The sequence below is a fragment of the Amborella trichopoda genome, chromosome 13 (assembly GCF_054954075.1).
Source record: "Amborella trichopoda isolate Santa Cruz 75 chromosome 13, AtrichopodaSantaCruz75HAP2 v2.0, whole genome shotgun sequence".
In the NCBI taxonomy this organism is placed as follows: domain Eukaryota; kingdom Viridiplantae; phylum Streptophyta; class Magnoliopsida; order Amborellales; family Amborellaceae; genus Amborella; species Amborella trichopoda.
In genome coordinates, this window is record NC_142348.1 from 10,196,990 (window position 1) to 10,223,670 (window position 26,681).

A 26,681-nucleotide genomic window follows, 5' to 3' on the forward strand; every position below is an offset into this window, starting at 1 on the left:
CGACGAGTTAATCAATTTGAGGGTTTTTTTTGACATCAAAACAACCACTCAGTTTTTTTATATGCGCTTTAATTTGATTGTTTAGAGCCTCAATCTTACATCAACTTTTTCCATTTGAATATAACTGTTTCTGTATGGGGGTGGCAATGGGTCAGGTTCGTTCGACCCGGACCCGGACCCAGACCCGGACCCGAAAGTATTTCGTGTCCAAATTTTGAACCCAGACCCGACCCGTCAGGTCCAAAAATTAAACCCATACTTATACTCGGGTCCCTGGTCTATCGCGTCGGGTACCAGTTCCATTACTACCCTCACTATGAACTTTTTTTTTCTTTTTCTTTTGCCGTTTTTTACTATCATATATTCGTATTATAGGCAACAAGGTTATGATCACCCGCCATTAGATTTCAAGTCATCTAATTTGTCATTTAATAGGTAAATATGACTACGGGTCTTATTGTATACGATCTTTAATACACCCAAATGAATATGGCTTAAAGTATTTTATCTCCAACAATTTACGAATACGGATCGGGTCCAACCGAACCCAGACTCAAATCGTGTTCGGGTCCAGGTTTTAAACCTGTACCCAACCTACCGGGTCCAAACATTGGACCCATTCCTAAACCCATATCGGGTATACCCTGCAGGGCTGGGTATGGGTCCGGATCCGGGTCCTGATCCGGGTCCTGGTCCGGGTCCGGGTCCGGGTCCGGGTCCATTGCCAACCCTATTTTCTGAATAAGCACAAACAGAAGTAATCAAGAGAGAACATGGGTTAAATGTAGGAGAGAGAGTAAATGCGAACAAGACAAGTAACGCATCGGTAAGAGAGAGCGACAGAAGACGGTAAGTGTGGAGGCAAAGTCGCATTTTGTGGGAAATAGAGAGAGCTACTAGACTTTGGAGGAGAGAATTTGCAGAGACGCAGAAACTCCTCTCCTTCCCCCTCCTTTTTCTCTCTTTAGCTCCTCTAGTAAACGTTTGCCAAGGTATAATTTCTCTCTTTTTCCCTTCTTTTTAATCTCTGTATTGTTGTGCTTAAATCTCCATGAATCTTATTCGACCCCCTTTGAGATCCAGAATCAGCCTGTAAGTTTCTTTATTCATCTCCCCCAGGAATTCAGCTTTTTCTGGCCTTTAAAAGAAACCCAGGGTTTCTTTTTTTGTCGCGTTTTCTTGGTTGAATTTATTTGCCTTTGTTTTTTTCTTTTATTTTGTTATTTTACTATGTGGGAATTGATTTTGAGTTGAAATTACAGTGCATTAATGGACAGAAATTGAGTAAAAAAAGGGGAAAATGGCTTCGAAGGTTGGGGGTCCGTCGACCCCTGCAGTTCGAAGGGATCCTTATGAAGTTCTGAACGTTTCAAAGGATGCATCAGAGCTAGAGATAAAAACCGCTTATAGGAAGCTAGCACTCAAGTAAGTTTTCATAAGGCCTTTTGTTTCTTTTGGTAATCATCTTAATTGTTTGTGTTTTGGATTTGTAGGATTAGTGTGAAAAATTGGAATTGATTACCTTGATTTTCTTCTCTAGCTGCTCTAATTTTTTATCTTTTAACCATTTAATTTTGTTGTTGTACGGTTATGAGAAATGAAAACCCAAAAAAGAAAAACGTGAAAACCTGTACCTGAACAATTACTTTGAATTATGGGTGTTTCTTTTTCTTGGAAGATAGAGGAGATTAATTATCTTCATTGGTTAGAGTGCATGATGGGTTAGTCTCTTATGCGATAGATATTCTGCTTCTTTTTTCGGGATACTTCATTCTGATTGATGCCTACTTGACTAGCCTCCAATATACAATATGCTTCTGTATAGGATATTTGCTAACTGTGATGAGGCACCTTGAGAAATGAGAAAGTTCTTTGGTGGATTGGGAGAGTCTAAGATGTTACATGCCTCATTTGTTTTCTTTGGGAGATAGAGTGATAGAAGCATGTATAATGGAGAGTTATTTTTGTTATGGGGTGAGAAAGTTTTAAAAAGAGAAAAAGAAAAGAAAAGGTGGGTTTGGGATGAGAGACCGCATTCAAGCTAATACTATCTTGGTGGTTTCTTTGTCATGTGTGAGGATAGAGGGATTTTAGAGGAAGTTACTACGGTATAATGTGTGAGAGAGTGATTGTTGGGGCAAGGAGGGTAGTGGTTGCTAAGGTCTTGGTCTCCTAATAGGACCATGGAAAGCATACTATAAAAGCATCTAAAGGCATAGAGCGTTTTGGTTGTAGCCTATGAGTCTATCGTATAGATTATGGCATGGCATTCTCACCACAAGTATCTGAAGATTAGATAGCTTGGGCTAAATGCATCTTGTCGAATTCCTCACGGAAATTAAAACTCTCCTTAGTCTACAACATATTCAATTTTATAACCGTATACAACCTTATAGACTTAAAGAAAAACGTAATGTCTAGAACTTCGGTTTTCTATTTACATGATACGTAGCACAGGATTTCCTGTTTTAACATCCTCATAGATATACACATCTTGGAGTCAAAGGAATCCAACTAAAAAACTTAACCTCTAGATATTAGTATATGATGAGGTGTCCAAAGTGATGGTTATAGGTAGAGTCAGTTCTAGTTCTTGGACTTCTTCTTGCCTTACTACTGCCTCTATGCTCATCATGTTGGGTTCTGCCTAGTTGGATTTAAGTTCCATGATGTTTAAGTCCGACCTGCTTGATTCTCCTTCACTACGTATCTTTAACTTCATAGATCATGAATTATTGATTAACACCTTGTGATTTTGATTTCAATATGAGGAAAAGTCCTTTTTTTCTCACGTTTTTGCAATCCCAATGCAACTTGACTTTTACCTGCTCAAAAAATTTCCTAGAGTGACTATATCTAACTCCTAGCATTCGATGGTATCTTGTCAAGCTTCCCCCTTTTGAAGAAGCTTTAGTCCAAAGATACTTCTCTCTTCCACTTCGTAAGTTTTCTCATGCATGTTTTCTTATGGACTCTTTTAAGTCTACTCACAACATGTTAAACAAAGAACATCCATTTATTCAGTGTCAGCCAAAGAATGCTGGTTGATCATGAGACCAAAAGCTGAACACTCATAATGCATAAGGTTTATTAAAAAATTAGGGGAGGTCATACCTCAAGCACAATAAGGGTGTTGACTAATGCGGGCTCCTCTTCAGCTTGATAACGAATACTTCTGCATGAATTTTTCTCTCCATTCATTGTGTCAAGAACCCAATGATTAAATTTTGATGTTAATTGAGCCCAGTGTTTCAAAAAGCGCTAGGCGGGTCCAGGCCGTCCAGCGCCTAGGCGGGCGCCTAGAACCTGGGCGGCCCAGTTGAATCCAAATAAGGATTCTGCAGTGCAGTTATATCAGTATCAGTTATATGTATTGCAATACATAATTTAAATTATACCACATATTAACATTTAGCAACACACTCCATAAACATAACCATAATCCATAAGTCGGTTCATAAAACTTAAAATTTACAACCAACCAAATTATCAAACCAAGTTATTAAGTAGTATCACACCAGTACTGCAGTACACCACCACGAGGAAGAAAACAAAATTGAATTATGAAAGTATGAAACTATGAAAGTAATGCTTGAAGACTCAAAATAATCTTCAATAGTTCAATATACAATACTTTAAAGTTCAAACTTCAAAGTTTAATAATTATTCAACAATCAACATTCACAATTCATTCATCATCAAAAAATCTTGGGTCAGCTGCATTGGCATCATATTCATCGGAGTCGACGGAGTCGTCACCCTCCTCGACATATTGGTCGTCCCCGTCCTCCTCTGTCTCTTCTGAATCAACTTCTTCTTCCTCCTCTTCCTCCATCCTTGTTCTCTGTGCAAAAGATTTAGTGGCCCTAGGAGGGTCAACTGATATCCTTGAAGCATCCATGACCATGTCCAATGTCAATCCTTCATGCCCCTCGACCTCATCATCATCAACTAACCACTCCATAGCATGGTCCATATTTTTTGATCTGATGGGGTTCTCTTAGCAAACCTGTCCTTCAAGAATCGATTGTACTTGACATAGTCTAGGTCATTGAGCCTCTTTGATTCAAGCCTGTTCCTTTTCTTTGTATGAATCTAACAAAATCAAATGAAAGTATGAAACTAATTAAAATCTAATATCTATGGCTCATGTATTATTTATAAAATTATACAAATTACCCTTACGGCCTTACCCCTTCAAAAGTACTCCAATTGTGCTCACAACCGGATGAAGAAGTGGTTAGGTTTAAGATCCGAATGACCAACTTTTGTAAATTTGGAGAACTAAACCCATGTTGGCTCCACCAATGGGCTGCAAAGATATAGAATAAAATCATAAATAAATAATAGAATTACTTGATTACTTGAACTTGGTGAACTTAAGAATATTATTAATACCTGGATCAATTTTGGCCCTTTGCCTCATCGCCATTGGACTTCCAAAAGGCTTTAATGACAACTTGTAATTTATCAGCTCATCAGCGCATATAATATCCTGCATATCAGGATTAGGGACTAGCACCTCTACACACTCATTAAATCCATTCATAATTGTGTCATTTGTTTGTATATCCTTGTTAATATAAAAAAAAGCTGGGTTCAAATAATAACCAGCTGCATGCAATGGCCGATGTAGCTGCCTATCCTACTTCTCATAAAAAACAGGCTTGTAACGGGTTTCTTCATCATTGAAATTTTGGGCTCTCTCTCTTTTGCATTTCTCCATAGCATCATATATGTAGCTCATAGAAGGCTTGTCACTATCAACCATGCAAAGGACTTTGACAAGAGGTAAAAATACCTCACGAGCACCCTAGACCCCTCTCCAAAAAGCCTTAGGAAGTATAGTATCTCTCACCTTCTTCCCAACCTGATCCTTAGACCACTTGCATGCTCTCCACTCATCTGAGATAAACATTTGCCTCAACTGCACTCTCCTCGAATGTATGCTATCTAGGCATAAGTACCAGGTGGCAAATCTCGTGACCCCAAGCCTTACAATCTCTTTCTTCTTTGTAAAGGTACGCATCATTCTGAGGGTGAGATGTTGGCTATAAATGAAATTTGTAACTAACTTGGCCTTCTTCATTGCACCTGATATCTCGGTTAAACTGCCAAGAGTCTCAAGCATGAGGTTTATATAATATGTTGCAAATGGTGTCCAAAAGATTTTAGGATAAACTATGCGCAACAAATTAGAAGCAGCAACATTCGGAGCAGCATTGTTTGTGACAATCTGTACAGACAATATGCTCCCCAACCTCCTTGATTCCCTTCTCTATCACTTGAAATATGTAATGGGCATCATGGATATGATCAGAGGCATCAATAGATTTCAAAAAGACAGTCCCTGCAGGATAATTCACAAACAAATTCATCTGACTTCTCTTCCTATCACTCCAACCATCAGTCATAATAGAAACCCCATACTGAGCCCATGCATCATTCTTAAGTTCTACAGCTTCCTTCGTGGCACTCACTGCCTTTTTTAAAAAAGGCTCTGAAAGCTCATATGGGGTTGGGGGTTTCATCCCAGAGCCAAATTGGCCAATTGCCTCTATCGCAGTATAGAAGTTGCTTAAACGAGCGGTATTGAAAGGAATGCCCGCCTCATAAATGTAGCAAGATAATATGCAGCACTATCTCTATCTTTCTTCTTGATTCTATTTTCAATGGTGGTTTGCTTTTTTGTTTTCTCTCCTGCAACTTTAGGGTCAGGCCGAGGTAAAAAACTATCCATAGGGCCTCTAACCCGTGGCTTATTAGTCCCAGGACCAGAAGCAATTACAACTCCCTTCCCCTTTCCCTTAATAATGGATTGCTCAACCTCTTGACATTCCTCCTTTTCCTCATCACTATCATCTTCATCAAAATTGACCCGAACCCCAGACCTAATCTCTGCTCACCATGTTCAAAAAATTGTTTATTTCCTCTTTAACAGTATCAGGAGTCTTTTTACATGGGGCAACATCCCCCCTGATACCGGCAAGATGTTGCTTGAGCCGGTATATGCCCCTTTTTGTATCTTTTTCAAAAAACTTGCATCTTATGCAATTTTTATCATTAGGATCTGGGCTATAGCTATATTTCCAATCGGGATCATCACTCCTATTAGATCCCGAAGAAGGCATCTAAAAAATAATGCAAATTACTAAAGCAATAAAAAAAAGCCACTTACTTTGAGTTTGATTGCTCAATCTTTAAACTTTCACTTCAAAGATGCTTCTAAATACTCAAAATCTTCTAAAAAACCCCCTAATAACTTTGCAAAACATTAAAAAGTAAATTTAATATCAATGGGTGATGTTTTGATCAATTTTTGTTAACTTTGAGAAACCCTTTGATCCTAAAAAATTCATCAAAAATTAGATTTTTGGGGGCTTTCTCTCTCTAAAATTGGCTCCAACAAGTTTTTGGGTTCAAATGAATCTAAAACCCTAAATTTTGGCCCTTAAAAACAAAAAAAAGGGACCAAAATTGCCCCTACCGAAATCAATTTCTGCCCCTGAGCAGCCGCGGGTTCCGTACCGCCTAGGCGGCCACCCAAGGATCGACCGCCTAGTCCTAGGCGATGCGCTAAGGCCTTTCGGACCGCCTAGGCGCTGGGCGGTCCGCTTTTTGAATCATTGATTGAGCCACAGTAGCTGATGTTTATCCCCGATTTTGGCTTCATATTTAACTTGAAATGACCCTTGAGCAACTCAATTAGAACTTTTTTGGCTGATGGTATGATGAACACTCAGAATCTCCTTCATATCGATATGTTATATGTATTAGCGTATTTCACGACAAAAAGAGAAGTTGAATCACCTTACCAGTACTTATAAATTTGAAAGGTAATAAAATAATGGATATATCTTGGTGAAGTTTTTAGTTATCAGAATATGAAGAACATTTTGGTTACTAGGACAGGGGGTATTCTTGGAAAATGTTTGAAACATGACTTTCCACATGTATGGTACATGCGAACGATAGTTATGCACATTATGGTACATGCGAAACATGATGAATGTGGAAGAGATATCTTGGACACGGATTGCACATTGCAACTGCTACAGGGCCAACAAATCTTAGAAAAAAAAAAAAAAACCTCTGAATATCTTCTCGAGGATGAATACATTCCCAAAGTTGTATTACACTCAACACTCTAATGAAGTTCTTGGTTGGGGAGGGGGCATGCAACTTAAAAAAAATTGTTTCCTTGGGCCCGGGATTGAGGAGTGCGTTCCAATAGTTTGGAATTTTGATTGAGGAAATTGAGACTGCTTAGGCCTCGGAATCTGGAAGCGTGACACCATATTAAAACCAGTGTTTGGAAAACCAATAGGAAAGAAGTTATGTCCTTTTGAGGCCAATGAACATCTAATAAGTAATAAGTTGTCTTCAATGAAAGAAAATGAAGCGACCAAAAGTTAGTAGTGATAATACTAAGTAGGACATGGTGCCCACCTTAGGCAAATATTGTCCTCTATGTTACCACCTAGCATACTTGTCACGCATTTCAAATATGCAAGTCATTGCCATGGCGTCTATATAGATTGTTATACTATTGCCACTGGGAGTCTGCACTTATATATGCATTTAGTAGGCTAGTAGCTGCCAAGAAGAATTGCTCTTTATGTATAGCATCTTGCAGGTAAGGAAAGGGAGCCATGGTGTCATTGATTGGGCTAATTTTGAGCTCCAACTATCAATGGAAAATCACTTTTATATTTGTACTACTCATGGTTTGTACATTTCCGTGACATCCTCTAAGTCGGGATTTCAGCTATTAAAACCACTATTTTGCTTTCTGAGTATTGAAGACAGGATGGGTCGTTCTAGTAGCGACCTATTGTGTCAATTGTGTGAAGTTGTAGATATATAAACTTGGATTCTTAATTTGCTTCCTTGTGTATCTGATACTTGGAATTCAATCTCATCAATGCTATTCTATTTCATTACTAATTAATGAATGACTGGCCTATATTTTCTCTTCTCAGTTAAAGAATAATTCTTTGTTTGACAAGCTTGCAGTGTTGATGGTATATTTGCTTGTCGTTTATGAATTAGATTGATCATTTTGTCCTTAATCTTCAAAGTTAACAAATAGTAATTGACGTATTGAACCTATTATAATCCACACCTCTAAGAAGGTTGTTTACTGGTTAGTTTATGGTATTTAATCTTTTTGCTAAGGAATGTCTGGTTAATTAATTCATTATTTCACAGGGTACCTTCTAATGAGATTAATTTTATGATTTAAGAAGCCAAGTGATTACATTTGAGAGTTTCGTTTCTTGTTATCATTTGAATTTTATAAATGGTGGATGATATCAGGGATAGTTTAGGAATTCTGAATATTATTTTCCACTAGGTGAAAGTTATATAACATGACAAGTTTTAATTATATCAGCATCTTTTTCATTTCATGAGCAGGTATCATCCTGACAAAAATGCAAACAATCCAGAAGCTTCTGAACTTTTTAAAGAGGTGTCTTATTCCTATACCATTCTATCCGACCCAGAGAAAAGAAGGCAGTATGATAGTGCTGGATTTGAGGTAGTCCCTCCTCTTTTGTTCCTTGGTTACAAAAAAAACTTATTAAATTGAGTGAGAGTAGGGCAGAGGTGTTGTCTTGTGTGATTATAATACTGTGCCTATGGGGAAGTTGTTGAAATTTCTCTGATTGTTGATCTTTGACTGGGGAAGGGAATATGTCAAAAACTTATTGATGTGGCTGTTTTAATATTTCCTGTATGTAGGACTTCTGCCTCACGTCACACCACCAATTTTTCCTTATTACTTGGTCATCCAAAGTTTTGGTTAAGTGCCAACATCGTGTTGGCAAAGTTTAAAACTTGGACTTGGCCTGATTCTCTGACGGAGTCTAATTGATACATCTAGGTAAAGAATTGGTAACACCCGGCCAAGCGCTTGAAATTGTCTCATGGCTGAGTTTTTAAAAGGTGATTATAGGTCCATGATACAATTTTGGCATGAGATTATAGTATCTCCTTTTATGGACAGTGTACTTGTCACATCCATATGGGAATTAGGTATTTGATTGATTTGAAGATGAAATTTCATATTATGTTTCTATGGACATTGTACTTGTCACTTCCAAGGATCAGCTACTGGGTATGAAGTGTTTTCTAGGCTGTATTAGGCATATTGCTCGACTAAAACCTGCTTTCTCCTGAAATGTATTCCTTGAAATGTTTTTCATTTATTTATTGGAAGGAGTTTCTTTCATATGCTTTTGTCTTTCCCGGAGAGAAAAGGAGTAAAAATCACAAGATCATAAAAGTGCAGCCTTATGCATGACTGATGGAACATAGAGGGGCCAAGGGGTATATTGTGAATGACAGGAGGCAAGGCTCTTTCAGTGGAGTATTAATGGAAAAGTATAATTGATTGGACGGGGGTATACTTGTAGTCCACCAGGGGCATCACTATCCAACGATTCACTGATGTAGTGTAAGTGGGACCCACCTGAAGATTAGATGACCCAAATGGTGTGTCCTACTCTCTCCATCACTGACCATATTATAGCCCAATGGACTCTGGTTTTTCATAGTTCATTAAATTGTAGCATATATCCCACAATTTACAGTGGCAGCGGGGGCTCTAGATATTACATGGAACTTAACCTTTTGAAAACCATCCTGTGCTTAGCAAAGCGAGCTATGCGGGAGAAAATGTAAATATTTGGCATGTAAAAAAAGCCGATTACTCATCAAAGTGATGTTGAGACATTGTTTATTACATAGGCGCTCTGCATGCTGATTACAGCACTCTGTTCCTACTGTTGTTCAAGTGGACCGTAAAAGATAAGGTGGAGGGACTGAGAGATGTGTCTAAGAAGAAACATATACTAGCTGTTGGATTTTCCATAATAAGGGGCGGGTCTCCTGGATTTCTAGGAATGAAAATTTGCATGATCCACCTTGTTGAAAATTATAAAAACATGTCATTTTTCATAGTGGAAGCTGTAAATTATTGGTGCCTATAATGGCTTTGTGCATTTTTACCTTATGTTCTCATTCTTATGACAGGCTTTAGAAGCTGATGGCTTAGATATGGAAATCGACTTATCCAACTTAGGGACTGTCAATACCATGTTTGCAGCACTGTTCAGGTGATGGTGTGATCAATCTTTGGAAATCTCTTATTCTACTATCTATTCGTAGGGCTAAATTGATACTTGACTGTTCTCAGCAAACTTGGTATGCCCATCAAGACTACAATTTCTGCCACAGTTCTTGAGGAGGCTTTGAATGGAACTGTGACTGTTCGGCCCCTTCCTCTTGGAAGTTCTATCAGTGGCAAGGTAGTTACATACTATTTAATTTTCTTGAGTTATTGGATCTATGTTGTTTGAGAAGAAAATGCTGATTTGTTGTCCTTTTGGTTTAGGTTGACAAACAGTGTGCCCACTTCTATGGTGTCACCATTGATGAAGAACAAGCTCAAGCAGGAATTGTAGTCCGAGTTACATCAGCTGCACAGAGCAAATTCAAGGTGAAATATATAATAACCAAAGATATTGCTCTATCACTAGTGACATGTTTGGGTCATCCAATATGCTCTGCTATCGTGAAGTTTAGAGCATGATCTCCCCCTTGAGAAATTTCTTTCTTTATTTATGGAGAATCTTCTTCATATAACAGTCAACATTATCCGAAACAGATATCTTCACTTTTATATGATCTGACCTTTAATTGATGATGTTGTTATTATTAACAGCTTCTTTATTTTGAGCAAGAGGCAAATGGAGGGTATGGGTTGGCTTTACAGGTGATTTTATATGAAGCAGTTAGTTCATATATCAGCATACGTTTTTGGTCCTTTTCATTTGCATTTTTTGCATGTTTCTGGTACCACTTAAAAGCGTTCCTATCGACAAATTTTGTTTGCTCCAATATTTGCTTTATGGAGAGTTCTGATTTTGTTCCTGAGGTGGCATATGTAACAATGCAACGGGATGCGTGTTTATGCAACTCATTGTATTCCATAGTAGTTTAGTATAAAAAACCTGTGCAGCCTGGGTGCGATCTTTGAGGCAAATGGTTGTCATGCCACCATGGCTGACAGAGTCCTAATCTTTTCGACGACACTGCTAGAATCTATGTCATGGTTTGGGCTCCTCCATTTGCTTTGAAGTTTAAGTCAGTGCTTTTGCATCCTTGGTTTACAGTTTTCTGATTTGATTTTCATAAAACTCACAATAACTGAATTCTCAAAATACATGAAAACTTGCAAAATCTTGGATAACCAAGTTATGAAAATTCATCTGGAAAAGCCTGGATTATTGATCAAAAAAAAAAAAAAGGAGTTGGAATTATGAAGTTTGGATGAGCCTCCATGCTTCTCACTTGCAGTCATTATGATTCATGAATTTGACTGCTTTGTCTATAACTAGACATCCACAGGATGGCACCAGCAAGTAATCCTATAGCTAGAATGAGCAATATGTAGTGTGAGAATAAGAGAGATAAGTCCTGAAATTTGAGAGAGATTGTTTGGCTACCTTCAGAGGTGTGTGGAAAATGGGTATATCAAACCATTTGAAGGCCTATTAGTGAACTTGCAAGTTATCTGTGTTTGGATTGGGGAAGATAGTTACATCGACTAAAGCTGCAAGATCAGTTGTCAGAGTTGATTGGATTTCTCTTTCCAATGTCTCAATCCTGCTTTGAATGAACCCTTGAAGGGTTTATACACTGTACTTTCTAGGTATAGTGACTGGGATACCCTTTCACAAGTGCACATATGCTATATTTGTCCCTTGGGCTAAAGATCCGCATAGAAGGATTTTCTTTATCTGAAATTTTGGTGTCTACTTTAAAATCACTTGGGTATTTTTAGTTTTATGTTTTATTTTTTTGAATTTGAGTTCTTATACACCTTGACCAATCTTTCAAAAATTTGACAGTCTGTGCTCAGTCCCAGGGCATGATCTCCTTTCAAGCACCTAGTGCATTTGTGTATTTGTTTTTCTTTTTAGGTTGGTTGTTAGGTTGAAAGGATCATCCCCAAAAATTGGGGTCCTGAAAGTACTCCTATCAGGGTCTTGCTTGAGGGTCTTCAGCTTGTGCATATAAGTTTTTCAATATACAGTAACACGTACAAGCTGTTACACTGACTTGGTTTTGCCTTTTTGTAACAAATAAGAATAATTAGATGTCCTACTTGTATCTGAAATGCCTACCATTTCAGACTAAACTTGTAAATTTGTGCAAAAAATGTTATATTGCTTTCCTTGGATAATTTCCAAATTTGAAACTTTGGAATGCAGTTTATACTTCGGTGAAGCATACTTTGTTTTCAAAGATTTTATTTGGCCATTAAATTGTGTTTTCCATTTGATGTTATAATAGATCTCGTTTAGTAAGATTTGACTATTTCAAATCAAATTCATAATTCTTTGGGTGCTATTCAGAATCTAATTCTGTGATATTCTAATTTGCAGTTTTAGGCCTTTAAATTTCATCAGAAAACTAATATAAAGCCATTGAATATTAATCATTAAAGATGTATGGCATGTACATCTTAAAGCCAAATAGCTATTAAAAAGATGTTTCAGTCTCTAGTTTTGCACAGTTATATAACTTCAATTATTCTGAACCTCACTAATTTCTATAATCTTTAAGAATGACTAAAATTTGAATACCCAACTTGATTTGTTCAGGAAGACAGTGAGAAGACCAGCAAGGTCACATCGGCAGGGATGTATTTTTTGCACTTTCAGGTCTATCGATTGAACAATACAATGAATGCGGTAGGGTTATTCTATCGTTATCATCCTTGTGGTCTTTCTGTAAGATTAGGATTTTTCATGGTCACTGGTAACAAAGCTAAATAAATTAAAAAAGAAAAAAAAAATCAAAGTTAAGAACCTATGTTTCATGGTGCAGCTTGCAATGGCAAAAGACCCTGAAGCCCAATTCTTCAAGAAGTTGGAAGGTCTCCAACCGTGTGAAGTTTCTGAAATTAAAGCTGGAACCCACATATTTGCTGTATATGGTCTGCAAATGCTCTTCTGCTCTTGTAGTTTATTTTCCTTCTTTCTCTGTTTTCCTTATGGTTAGCTATTTATATGAAGCCCATGAAAGACAGTGATTTATTGTTTTTATAATATTGGAAAACTGCTCTCTGTTCCTTCAGGTGATAATTTTTTTAAGAGTGCCAGTTACACCATAGAGGCTCTTTGTGCGAAGTCTTTTGAGGACATCACGGAGAAGCTTAAGCAAGTGGAGGCTCAGCTATTATCAAAGAGAAACGAGCTACGCCAGTTTGAGACAGAATACCGCAAGGTACTGCACTTTTTTCCTTTATGTCGGTAATACCTGGATTCCATTGAAAAATACAACGTGATGGGGGTGCTTAGGACTGAGTCCATGGTAGTGAATTGTGCATTTTAAATGCCTGTAATCCTCTCTCTCTCTCTCTCTCTCTCTCTCTCTCTATGTGTGTGTGTGTGTGTGCAAGCGTGCGCGTGTGCACATGTTACAATCATGTGGACAAACAATGACTTTGCACCGTTGATTGACATTTAGGCTTTGGCGCTCTATCAAGAAGTAACAAACCGATATGGTCAGTTGAAGCAGTCTGTAAGTTCCTATACACTGTTCTGTTTGTTTATATAGAACTATAGAAGGGAAGAAAGTATGTAATGAGTGTTCACAGGAATACATTGACCACTAAACCACTGCATCAGAATTCGCTTTTTTGTTTGATCTTTGAAAATTTACAGCTTCGGTATGGAAAATCATTAAGAATCCCGACATACAATTCCCCAATCGGGTCAAACGTCAGTTGTTTCTCTGTTTCTTGTTGGTAAAGAGTATCTTTTAGACAAACATTCAAAGCAACAAATTTTCACACCTAAGAGATGACTATTGGAACGTGAGACCTTCGTTCCTTGTCCCCCCCATCACTCCGTACCCTTCCTCTTTGCTGCTCTCCAGAAATCCTATCAGACTAAATCATGCTTCTCAAATCTCTTTCTTTGCACTTTAGTGCGCTAAAACCTTCAGTGAATATTCATTTGACAGGTTGATGAGCTTCTGAAAGAAAGGGACGGTGTGCAGTCGTCATTCACAACAGTTAAGCCACTAACTCCTGCCAGTAGCAGCAAGCCTATGGCTGAAGAATTCAAAGCCGAGAGCCCCACAACAGAGGACAGCGGATCCGATGGGAAGGACAAGTCGAGTAAGAAGAAATGGTTTAATATCAATTTGAAAGTCTCCGAAAAGAAGTCCGGCTAAATCAAATGAGTTTTTTAGTGAGAGCAAAATTCTGGGTCTATGAGAATGGGGACCAACTTGCAAGAATGGGGACCAACTTGCAAGAGTCTTTGCTTGCATGTGAAGGCCTTCCCCCCGCAAATGGTGGAGATTTGTTTTTTTACCCTTGCCTTTGTTGCACTTTTCCTTTTTATTTTTTTAGATGGGTTTCTTTTCCGATATTCAAAATTACTTCCATAAGCCGCTCATTGAAGGGAATTTGTATATTGTTTGGGGGAGTTGTCTGTCTTGTTCCGTTGGTTCATGTAGCAATATGTATCAATATTGTCCCTTTGTCATTCAAGTTTTGTACCGCACGTCTTTCAATTAAATTGTTTGATTAAATTAGAGCTTTGTTTTCTTGTGTGTATGGTGGATTGTCCATTGTGCAAAACTGAGAGAGAGGGTTTAGGATATGGATGGTTTTACAGAGAATAGGGGTGTCGTTCTGATCTTGAGGCTTTTCGTCGTGAAAGAAAGGGTTGCAGTTGAAGAGAGAGTGCCCTATTGGGGAAAAGTGAAGAATATTCATTTAGAGAGAGAGAGAGAGAGAATTGAAGAAAATCAGTGAAGTATATGGTGCATATTGATGCGCTCGTTACCAAAGGTTAGTGTCGATCTAGGTAATGACTGCTCTGAGCCTCTCACGGATGGTTGTCGAGAACTCGATACCAAAGAGGCCTCTGTTTGGTGTTTACTATTGATAATTACCAATTTGGGCTCCTATTGTGCTGAGTCTCTCATAGATTTGAGTCTTATGTCGTTTGTTGCCATACTCTATGTACTTGATGTTGTGTTTTCTGTCTGTTGATCCCTTTTGCTAATTCGCTACTCTGATCTCTCTAGCTTTGATTTTCAGTAAGGCATAATTATTGCCTCCTTTGCTCTCTCTGGCTTTGATCATTGTTTATTTAGCTGATCAAAGGGGCCATATCCATGTTCTCTGCCAATACTTTTGCTACTTCACCGCACCAGTGTTTCACATGACCACATGAATGAAAGTGCACAGTTGAATAGTCTCCGCTGGATGGAGAAGGTATTCTTATGACTCATTCACCATCTTAGGACTACTACACGGACCTCTTTTACTTTAATTGTAATTGGGAAGAACAACAGACATGTCCGAAGTTCGATGCGAAGTATTGTGGACAACTTGAATACATGAAGTTTAATTGTTCTGCTAATAAAAAAAAAAAAAAGCCCTTTGTTCAGAAATTCACTCCACCAGACAGCATTGACTCCATTGCAAACCACGTCACCTACAAGTCATCTCACTACCGAAAATGTTCAGGTATTCTCAAACAAGTTATCTCTGGTATTGGTAATACATATGTAGTTGCTGGAGAACCTTAGGTACAAATATTGGTTCCGTAACTCTAGTGTCTCTAACCATATTATTTCCTTGGGATCCCATGTCTCTATTACTAATCCATATTGCAATAGTTAGCGTAGTTGAATCCTCTCAATTGTCCCTTCCTGGTGTGCTCTTGGTTCCCAAACCATCAATAAACATAATCTTTATAGGATAATTGTGCAACCAAGGTTTCGACATTGTATTTTTTCCTGTAGTTGTGTTGTGCATGATCACTTGACGATGAATAAAATTGGGTCAAGACATAAGGTTGGGAGATTATTTTTCCTAGGTTTGAGATTTTAGTATCAATTGTCAAGTTTAACTTTGTTCAAACTAAAAAATTGTCTGTTCTATTACTTAAACGTTGGCAACGCATATTGCACCGTCATTTCCTAATAACGAAACTACTTCCTCTTCAACTCTTGATCTTATATGGGGTCGTGCTCTTATTTTCATCTCGTTATTTTGTTATATTTGTTGATGACTTTTCTCCTTACACTTAGGTATTCCTATTTACATTATAAGTTGGAATTTTATCAAGTTTATGATGAAGTCTTTACCAAGATAAATACTCCGTTTTCAAATTATTAAAAAAGAAATTATGATTATGGTGGATAATATTTCTCTGGATCTTTTACAAAGCTTCTCAAGCTTCATAAATTATTGGCTCAATTGTCCTATCCTGACACACCACAGCAGATTTTTGTGACAAAACACAGGAATAGTCTATTAGTGAGACCACATATACCTTGTTACTTTCCTTTTCTATTTCACAGTAGTTCTTTGGAGAAACTATATGCACCCATGTTTATGTTGCCAGTTGCATTCTATCATTTCTTATAGGTGGCTTGTCTCACTTTTGACGATTTTATTCATCTAGTTCTGATAATTCTCCACTTTAAGCTTATGGTTCTACACATTTTGCTCCCTTTACTAAACTTGAATGAAATAAGTTGTCTAAAAAATCTACCATCTATGCATTTTTAGGTTATGGTATTCAACATAAAGAGTTTTGATGTTATGATCCTTTTTTACCAAAAAAAAAAAAAAAACTTATTTTATGTATGCCATATGATTATTTTTAGGAAAATGTACCATTTCATTCTCTTAGACACTTTCATTATCTCTGCAATTCACCTCATGGGTAAACAATTTTTCGATCCCATCGTTGACTTCATGGATTGGGATTCTTCTTGTCAGCCCTTTGTTGACTTGTTTGTACCCAATATTCCTCTCACTGACCCTCAAGATGACCTTCTAGGAAATAGTGAATATAATCACTATGTCCCAATTGCTCCCGAGCCCGGTATGCGCCGTTCTCCGGTTCTGTTTTCCTAATAGCGATCCATGGGAGATGTCCAACGTGTTATTTGTAAGTCAAGATGCTGAGATCACAGTTCTGAAAGCCAAAGTTAATAAAATGATTAATCAATCAACTCCATATTGTTAAAAGAACTTTGCACGATAATTGATTCTTAAAATGTAAGCTACTCTACCACTGTTTACATAATAAAGCTTCATTCATAAGAGAAATTCTCCTAATGCTCAGTCCTTTTTTTTTTATCCCATCCCAAAAGATGATATTTTTTATCCTCACCAAAAAATCCCCCACAAGAAGTTTCACATCATCTTGTCAATTCTCTTTACAACAACTCCACCAGGCATTTTAATAAGTTGCATTTGATAGATTGGTAGATTTGCCATGCATGATCTTAACAGAGTTATTCTACCACCTAAAACAAATACTTCGACTTCCATAAATCTAACTTAACTTCAACACGCTGAATGACCTTATCCCACACCGAAACAGCCAAACAAGTATTCGAGATGGGCAATCCCAAATAAGTGATAGGGAAAACATCAACTTTACATCCAAAGGGGTCGGCCAAAACCTTCACAAAAAAAAAATCATCACAATTAACACCCATCAAAGACGTCTTTGCAAATTTACTTTCAAACCCAAAACCACTTCATTGCAATTTAAGAATTTGCCAACGTTCTAGCGCTCCGAAATTTGAATTCCCATGAGAAAAATGGGTATTTGATGTTTTAAAGAGAGCAATATAATTTAAAACATGCTAAGACTCCAATTAAATGTTTTACTAGAGGACAACATGCTCGGAGCCAAATTCGCCCCTGCATTCCATATCATAAACACACATGTTTTTTATATTATATACTGAAAACGGAATAATTCCAAGAGATTAACCGTTCCATATCATAGAAACACATGTTTTTTATATTATATACTGAAAACGGAATAATTCCAGGAGTTTAACCGTCTATTATAACTTACATTGACCAAATAATGCAATAAAAGAAAATAAGGCCAACTACCATTCTTCGCAAGCTGAGACAAAACAGGCAATATGTTGTTGACCGAAAATGCCTCTTTCTTTCCCCAGTTTGTCGATCAAAATGGACTCTTTTTTTGCCCTCTTTATTGAAATTAAAATGCATCTTTTTTGCAAACCATCAGCTGTGCTAGCTAAGAATCACCAAAAACCAAAAGAAAGGTTAAGGAAACTCTGAAAAATAAGGTGAAGGTTTTGAAAAAGGATCTTGGAAATAGAGAAAATTAAATAATTAGAAAATGATAAAAAAATGAAGAAAAGGAAAAGAATGGTGGTGGGCATACTTGACAAGCCGAGCCCAGTGACCTAGTACCCAGAACTGGGGCCTGAGTCAGAGTTGTGGAGAAATGACCATTCTCGTCGTCTTTGAGAGAGCTAAGCTAATTGTTCTTGATTGTAGAGTTTTGTTGAAGTCAGAGAGGTCTTCAAGGCGAGGCTAGATCACAGTGGTCTGGGGTTACACAGGGTGGTCCGTATCTAGGATTTAGAAAGTTTAAAGTTGGTCTAAGGGTAGGAAAGATGGGTTGAGTTCACTAGAGTTGCAAGGAGGCCTAGAGGGTCTAGGGCTAGATTTATGTCGAAATTATGGTTTCTAAGGCCAAGGGAGAAAGAGATAAACTCAGAAGAGGCAAGTAAAATCACTAAAATTTGACTAAATATCAATATTTGGAGTTACCATATAGCAAAGGAGACTTCCTGTAAAGAGGGGCAAGGGCCTCCTGCATAAAGTAGCAAGACTTCCTCGACTTCCTCTTTAGAGAGAAGTGAGTTTTCTAGAGAGATAAGTATTGTAATAGTACCTCATGAGAGTGAGAGGTTCGTTTCTGGAAAACAAACGGTTCTTATAGAAATTTTAGGTAATTTTTCCTTTTAGTAAGAGGGCATCACAATTGCTTTTAAAGTTTTTTTCTTGGATAGTAGTTTAGTTGTGGAATAGATATGGGAGATCGATTAGGAGAAGAGGTTTAAAAGGATTACTCAACTTGATTTTGTCAAATGTTAGAGAGGCAAATATTTGTCGCAAAATTTGTGACGTAGCTCTCATTAATATAGTAGATTCCAGTTTATCATGTCTGTACATATAATCTTTTTGGGTGCACCAAGTAAATATTTGTAGTTTTATTATATATATTTCATGTTTTATTTCTCATATCCCCCAATTTGTACTTTTTAGGTATCTTCTCCCAACACTTTGATGCCATACTATTAACCTCAATACTATTTTTCGTTACAACCTCTTTCTGAATTAAAAAGTTAATTTTTTTAGATCAAAATACCCCTTATATCATCTTATGTTTCCAAAACATTACACCCAACATGTGTCAGTCTAACACAAGTTGAATCATCATCATCATCCAAGCCTTCCTAATTATGTGGAGTCGGCTATCGGCACAAGTTGAATAGGCATACAAAACATGTCGAACCAACTTTGTACAAGTTGTGCTGGTCTAGTACCTTTTGTACTGGACTAGCTTAGGGAGAGTGGGAATCAAGGCCAAAAAGAGGGTATTTTGGTAAAAAAGTTCAACTTTTGTATTTAGGGGGTTATCTATAATTTCCACTTGATTCTAGCTAATTATGTACACCATCCTTGTAAGATGCAAATTTAGGGTTTCCAATTTCTACTCTAAGAGGGTTCTTAAATCCTAAAACCCTCCAACAGTTAGAATTAGCCGGGGTAAGCTACATATAAATCTATATTTAATAAAGAACTAATATAATAAATAAAATGATTATAGATAAAATATAGGAATATATTAAAATACCTATAAAACATAAATTATTTGACATTTTATCCTATTACAATTATTCCACCTCACAAACATGTGTCATTTGATTTGTGTCTTGAAATTAAATCAAAAGATACGCGTAGAATGTTGAATACTCCATATTTTATTTTTCTTTTTTTTTGGTAATTCAATGGAGAAGACAGTCCCTACCTGTTTTTTAAAACAATTTAAGAGTTAGTTTTTTGAAAGTTTTAGTGGGGAATGAAAATCTCAACGTTGTGACTTATGAATGTTTAAATGAACTTTTCAATACAATACATGCTTAGGTCCGGTCCTGGCCATGGCCCGTTGGCAGCTCCATTCATGGGGCACGGGTCGACTCTGCAGAAAAGGAGGAGGGCCCGATCCATCGAACATTTGCCCTTTTCCAAAGAGACGTTTCCCTCCTGACCTAATCCACTTCAACTCAAGTGAAATATAACATAGACAGCTAAGGTGAAATACACTAATACACGTTCTGTGTATATTACAGGGCCTATTTGCCATCCATCCTATCAACAGAAGGTGGAAACGAGTTTTCGTATATTGAAGTCCACCATTTGCCATCAGCGGAAGACCGGCACATCTCCATCATCCGTTCATGAGGATGGATGGTGGGATGGCCATATTGTGCACCATATACTATAATCATAACATATGCAGCCCTGCAGTCTGTATTAAACTCAGAAGCATTACTTAAATCTAATCCCTTTGCTAACCAGCAATGAAAGATCTGAGTTACAGTGAGAAACAGAGGACTAATATAGAGAGAAAGAAAGAGAGAGAGAGATAAAGAGAGTTGTTGTCAGAGAGAGAGAGAGTTGTTGCTGACAACTTTAACTTACTTTCATAAAAAATAAATAATAAATAAATTTACACGAGCCGAAAGGCCCGAAACAGGCCCAAACCACCCTCGCCTTCAATTGTAAACACCACCCAAAAGCCAAGCCAGCATCTCTGTTCAGGAACCTCGTGTGGCAAGACTGAGATGCAGATCCAAACCCCCATCCTGCTCCGACAATACACAACCCTCCACAGCACCCTTTTCCGGTATCAACCCTGCCTCCTGAAACCCGCCATACATAACCGGGCCGTAACCATACACACCCCCGGGCCCGGCAGGAAAAACGCAGGGGGACCTTCCGGAAAACGCACTGGCAGACGACACGTAAACCCATGATGGCGGGCTCCTGCTGTCTGAAAACATCATCGGCGACGGCGACGGCGACGGAAAACCTTCGCCAGAAAATCCCCCGGCCGCAACACGCGTGCCGTGCGGCGTCAGGATTCCTGTTGCAGCAGGGATTTGCTGGTAGGCGTAGCCGCTCAATCTGGTGGCGGCAGAGTTTCTGCTCGCCTGTATCTGAGCTCTCTTCACTTGCTGTCTCTCCTTTTTGTGAGCATTTTGGTGGCCTCCCAAGGCCTGAGAGTTTGCAAATTCTCGACAACAGTACTGGCACTCGTATTTCCGGCCATCGGTGGCCGGAACACCGCCGGATTCTGACGAGTGGTGGCCGGAATTCGATGGCCGAGAGTCGACCTCTTCGTCCTCCGAGACTTGGAACCCGAAGAGCTTCAGCGGCGTGGAGGCGGGCTTGGGGCGGTGCGGTGGTGCCTCGGTGCAGTGGACCACTGGGCTTTCTGCCATCAGCTTCAATCAATTGGGTGGGGTGGTGCAACTTGCATGGTGCATGATGTCCATTTATATAAGCTCAGATCTTAGAGAGAGAAACATTATTGTTTTTAGAGGGAGGAAGAGAGAAATATTATTTGTTATTAATTTATTATATATTATGGGTGAGAGGGTACACGTATGAATGGAATGGTTTTTTTTTTTCCTTATTTTGCATTGGAATTTTTTTATTAGTAGACCACCGCGTGGTCTCACCATTTCAATTGCAAACCCACGCAAAAACATCGTGGACCTTCAAACAAAATGATAGGGTGTGGGAACCCCTGTTTTTGGGGTGGGAATATTAAACTCCTTAGAAGCAATAAAAAAAGGGAAAAGGAATTAGGAAGTGGCGTACGAATGAGACTTTGAAGAAAATTAGTTTATCGAAAGACTTTATGGCAAACAACAAGAAGATATTTCGATGGGACTGCACTCTACCCAAATAAAAGCCTCACCTCAAATGCCACCAGAGTTTATAGTTTGGACTTCTATATGCCTCGGCGGTTATAAAAAGAAATAGGGTTTTAAGGCCTATAAGTAGCACATATTATAACATAGATTAATGATCTTATCGGACCTTCTTCAACTCATGTGTAAGACTCCAAAGGATCATTGTTAAATTTGATACGGATCTTTAGAAAAGTTATCACATGGGTGTGGGACTTGATTTTTCTATAGATATGTGTCAAATTTAATGGTAATCCTTTGAAGTCCTAAATACATGGATAGAAGAGGGTCCTATACGATCACTTTTCTATAATATATTATCTAAATTGTCTATTTTACCTTAAATATAAGTATTTACAATATCTATATTATTTTTTTAGTTTCAAATTTTATAATCAAGATTGTAAATTGATTTTAAAGCCGAAGAATTTCAATGCCTACAATGCTTTCTTCATTGCCTACAATGCTTTTTGGATAAGGTGGATAAGGTTGTAAGGCGAGGTTTTACTTTGTTTTCATAAAACTTAGATATTATAAAAAAGGACACTTTTCTATGAGTTCAGGGACTCACATGTATAAATACAGGCCCCTTATTAAATTTGAAATAGAATTTGACTTTAATTTTTAGGGAAAATATAATCTTTAACCTAGAGATTATTAATTTGTAAAAATAAATAAATTTTAAAAACTAAAAAAAATATTTTATAAAAAAAATACTTGAACTGTTGATTTTACTCTTTTTTTTTGTCAATTATTATTTATGGGACCTAGTTTTGGTGAACGGGATAGATATCCAAGCCCGCATAACATCAGGTGCAGACTCGAATGCACCAAATAATTTTCCTATAGAAAATACATCCAAAGAAAAAAACAAAAAAAGTTCATTATTAAGTGTAATATATTGCGGATATTACATTAAAAAAGAGTGTGAAAATAAAGAAATGAGTTGGTCGGAGTATGTGAAAGTGTGTACGTTTTGTCATTGGGAAAATAAACGTGTCCGGAACAAGTGGAGTACCTCGACACTTAGATTGCGCTTGTCCCATTCTTTTTTTATTATTTTTTAATAAAGAGAAGATAATTTTCCTTTTTTAATTTAATTTAATAATAAATTTGAAATTATGAGAAACCTAGAGAAGCTTGCTTTTGGCTTGGCTCGACATCATCCATTTGGCTCGGCTAAATAGTGGATAAAATGCCAAAGTGGATGTGTACTATGGTCACGTGACTATACAAAATTTACATCAAGTTTCATCACCTCTTGAATGGATTGGCCGTGATGGCGAGAGAGTGCACTTGTTCATATTTGTGTCCCGCTTTCTCTATCACCGTTTTTCCATCAATTTGACATAGATGTGTGATATATGTGTTATCAAGAGATATATACATATACATATCCATACTCATACTCATATTGATGATATGTCCATGCTAACCATATGAACATGAATTTTCTAGGATCTATGCATCATATTTGCTTGATGATTTATTTCTAAGAAAAGTATACAGTCCACATCATGCAGATGGCCGAAAGGGTGTAGGGCCCTTCCAATGGTTGAGATCTCACAAGGCTATAACCAATGGCCCAAAATTAGATTCATATTTTGTTTTTTATTTTTATTTAAATAAGATATAATCCGAATTTTGATGTGTAGATATATTTTTATGAATATAACTAAAATAAAAATAAGTAAAATAATATAAAAAATAATGGGTTGTAGGTATATATTTATTAATATAACTAAATAAAAATAATTTAAAAATAACTAAAATACCCTAATACTTTTACTAAAATTCGTATATTGAGAGAGAGAGTGTGTGAGAGAGGGAGGTAAGAGTCACTATCAAGTACATTGACAATCAATAACAAGAAAAACAAAGAAATGTTGTCAGATTCGTTTTCAGAATCTTTTTTGGTTTTGGTGCTTCAATCGATTTGCGAGAAGATTTCAAACTTATTTATTTATTTACTTTAGTATAAATAAATTAGATATTTATATATGTAATATATATAAATAACATTAAAAACTAAAAGTAAAAAATATACATTTGTATAACTATTTTTTTACTGGCTGAAGCCGAGTTTGAATTTGACTGAAGTAGGCCGAAGCTATTTAAATCTGACTGAAGAGACAACACCATGATTCGCTTCTCTTTGGTTTATGCCTAAAATCCAAAGGCTTTGGCCCTTTCGGTTGAAGTGAAGTGAATTTGATAACATTGGCAACAACCCTTATGTAATATGTATGCACGGAGGGATAGAGAACAAGCAAAATGCGGAAAAAAAAAAAAGAAAAACAAAGAAACAAATATAATGAATCATCATCATCAGAGTAGTTTTTTAATTAGTTGAAATCAGCTACATAAATCTTAGTTCGTCATGATGTCAAGGGCCATACTTATAGTGATGCCATAAGTCTACATATATTTTCTCAATACTTCAAACCATGTGTTTTTTGAGCCTATTTTTATTCGTTTTAAGCTTTCCACTTGAATTAACTTACACGTATTAACAAATATTATATCCGGTCTCATTGCATATAGTCCATTCACCTAATTTTTTATATTTAATATTGACCAAAACACCATTTATGTACTAACCAGTGTTTGAAAACTCACCGAGTCGAGCCGAAATCGCCTGGTTCAACTCGAGAATCGTCGGCTATCGAGCCGGTTCCATGAAAAATCGGGAATCGCCCGTGTCCAGATAGAACATGTTTTTTTGAGCCTATTTTTACTCTTTTTAAGCTTTCCACTTGAATTAACTCACACTTATTAACAAATATTATATCCAGTCTCATTGCAGATTTTTTTGAGCCTATTTTTACTCTTTTTAAGCTTTCCACTTGAATTAACTCACACTTATTAGCAAATATTATATCCAGTCTCATTGCAGATAGCCCGTTCACCTAATTTTTTATATTTAATATTGACCAAAATGCCATTTATGTACTAACCAGTATTTGAAAACTCGCCGAGTCGAGCTGGAATCATCCGGTTCGACTCAGGAATCGTCGGCTAACGAGCCGGTTTCACGAAAAAATTGGGAATCGCCTGTGTCCAGAGAGAACCGGGCGATTCCTGGCGATTTACTATGATTCCCAATAGTAAAATCGTGAGTCTCACTGAATATTTTTGGGTTCACACGTGGCCGCCTCACGAGAACGACACGTGGCACGTCCAAACCCTCCACGCGTAGCAATTCACCTCGCTCGTATGCCCCCCTCGCTTTTCTACACTCGTGTGTGAATGACTGGTACACAACACTTTATAGAGAACAAAGGGTCTCTCATCCTTCGATGTGGGATAATTCTCACAAAAAGCCATTCAAGCATGATGATTCAATATGTATTATATTATAGTTACTAACGAAACACATCAAGCGATGTGGTGGTGGTGGTGGTTGACAACCTTGAATTTTCGAGCGGGCGTCTTGAGTTCGAACCCCGCACATCGTCGTTTATAATACAATATTTTTTTTAAGATAAAAATAAAAAATAGAGATAAAGATAAAAAATAAAAAGCTTTTCAAGATAATGAATAAAAAACTTGAAATAAAATAGAAAAAATAAAAAGCTTTTCTTGTTGTAAAAAAAGCTTAAAAAATAAAAAATAAAAAGCTTTTCCAGATAAAGATAAAAAATATAATACAACACTTTTTTATTTTTCTTGTAAAAAAAATACAAGGTAATATAAAAAATATATCTTGCAAAAAAATAAAACAAAAGGCATAAAAAAAAATTTTGACAACAAAAATAAACAAAGGTAAAAAATACTGTTGTAAAAAATTAGAAAAAATAAAAAAATAAAAGGCTTTTCAAGATAAAGATAAAAAATATAATACAACAGTTTTTTTATTTTTCTTGTAAAAAAAAATACAAGGTAATAAAACAAGTATTTCTTGCAAAAAAATAAAACAAAAGGCATAAAAAAATAAAATGTACTTTGGCAGCATCATTTTTTTTTATTCCTTGTAAAAAAAAATAAAAAGTAATACAACAAGCAAAAAAAAATTTATTACAACGTCTTCTTCTTTTATCAAAAAAAAGGAAGAAGATAATCAACAAGTATCATATTTTTCTTGTAAAAAAAATAAAAGATAGCACAATAAGTATTTCTTGTCAAAAAAATAAAAGGTATTTCTTAATACAACCTAGGAATAAATAGTCTAATTATATTTTTTATTTTTATAACATGATGGTCTTTAACATAAATTTAGTAAATATTAATTTAAAGATAGGATTCATACAATGAGGCCATTAGAAATCTCTCTTTCTGCTAACAATCTTTTCTATTAATTTATTCTAGGAACCTAAAAAATTAAAGAAAATTGGTACGCATTCTAATAATTTCTACATTGATAACCAAATCTTTTATTTTATTTATTAATTTTTGTATTATAAATCATGTAGTGTACTATTTTTCTAACAGTTGTTAATAATATATTTAAATTCGATGATATTATAAAATATTTTGGATTTGTTATTATTTATATAATAAAATAATTATAAAATATTGTTGGTAAATAATATTATAGTTAGTTAGGTTGTAATAATTTGGGTTTTTTTTAGCGGATTAGGGTTTTCCACAAATTCGAGATTTTAGTAGCCAAATTTTCATCGATTTAGTCAACTCTTTATTGTAGTCCATATACGATTATATAATTAATCCATGATAATTCTATGATTTCTTTTATATGATGTAAATTTAATGGTCATGTAATAATACTAAAATTTTTTTTTTAAAAAAAAAAACTTTTAATAAGTGATGGTCCATATGAGCATGACGGTCCTTAGAGACCATCACTACTT

The 26,681-nt window shown here is 36.5% G+C and overlaps 2 protein-coding genes and 1 long non-coding RNA gene across 6 annotated transcripts; 1 reads left to right on the forward strand and 2 right to left on the reverse strand.

Annotated features, from left to right (window-relative positions):
* The first annotated feature begins 864 nt into the window (after window positions 1–864).
* LOC18432167 (chaperone protein dnaJ 15) lies at window positions 865–14,619 on the forward strand. Of its 4 annotated transcripts, XM_006842277.4 has the most exons (12): window positions 865–992; window positions 1,263–1,425; window positions 8,419–8,542; window positions 10,039–10,121; window positions 10,202–10,313; window positions 10,400–10,504; window positions 10,730–10,780; window positions 12,675–12,764; window positions 12,901–13,009; window positions 13,151–13,299; window positions 13,543–13,596; window positions 14,041–14,619. In XM_006842277.4, exons 2-12 carry the CDS (start codon window positions 1,301–1,303, stop codon window positions 14,251–14,253), a joined length of 1,215 nt encoding a protein of 404 aa, XP_006842340.1. In that variant the 5' UTR covers window positions 865–992; window positions 1,263–1,300; the 3' UTR covers window positions 14,254–14,619. The 4 variants fall into 4 exon arrangements, with proteins under 4 accessions (XP_006842340.1, XP_088710992.1, XP_088710991.1 ...); XM_088854866.1 differs by lacking the exon at window positions 13,543–13,596; XM_088854865.1 differs by lacking the exon at window positions 10,730–10,780.
* A 2,100-nt stretch (window positions 14,620–16,719) lies between these two features.
* On the reverse strand, window positions 16,720–18,744 carry LOC148779021 (uncharacterized). Its single transcript, XR_016046848.1, has 2 exons — window positions 18,264–18,744; window positions 16,720–17,024 (listed from the first exon to the last, which is right to left on the reverse strand). It is a non-coding gene; the product is annotated as an uncharacterized LOC148779021 (long non-coding RNA).
* Window positions 18,745–20,421: 1,677 nt separating this feature from the next.
* On the reverse strand, window positions 20,422–21,495 carry LOC18432166 (zinc finger protein 6). Its single transcript, XM_020665974.2, has one exon. It carries the CDS (start codon window positions 21,394–21,396, stop codon window positions 20,710–20,712), a length of 687 nt encoding a protein of 228 aa, XP_020521633.1. The 5' UTR covers window positions 21,397–21,495; the 3' UTR covers window positions 20,422–20,709.
* Between the last annotated feature and the right edge of the window lie 5,186 nt (window positions 21,496–26,681).

Coding starts and splice junctions, on each gene's coding strand:
- LOC18432166 (XM_020665974.2), bottom strand. CDS start 21,396: ATGGCAGAAAGCCCAGTGGTCCACTGCACCGAGGCACCACCGCACCGC.
- LOC18432167 (XM_006842277.4), top strand. CDS start 1,301: ATGGCTTCGAAGGTTGGGGGTCCGTCGACCCCTGCAGTTCGAAGGGAT. Junction 10,505..10,729: donor CTGCACAGAGCAAATTCAAG/GTGAAATATATA, acceptor TATTATTAACAG/CTTCTTTATTTTGAGCAAGA. Junction 13,597..14,040: donor ATGGTCAGTTGAAGCAGTCT/GTAAGTTCCTAT, acceptor TTCATTTGACAG/GTTGATGAGCTTCTGAAAGA.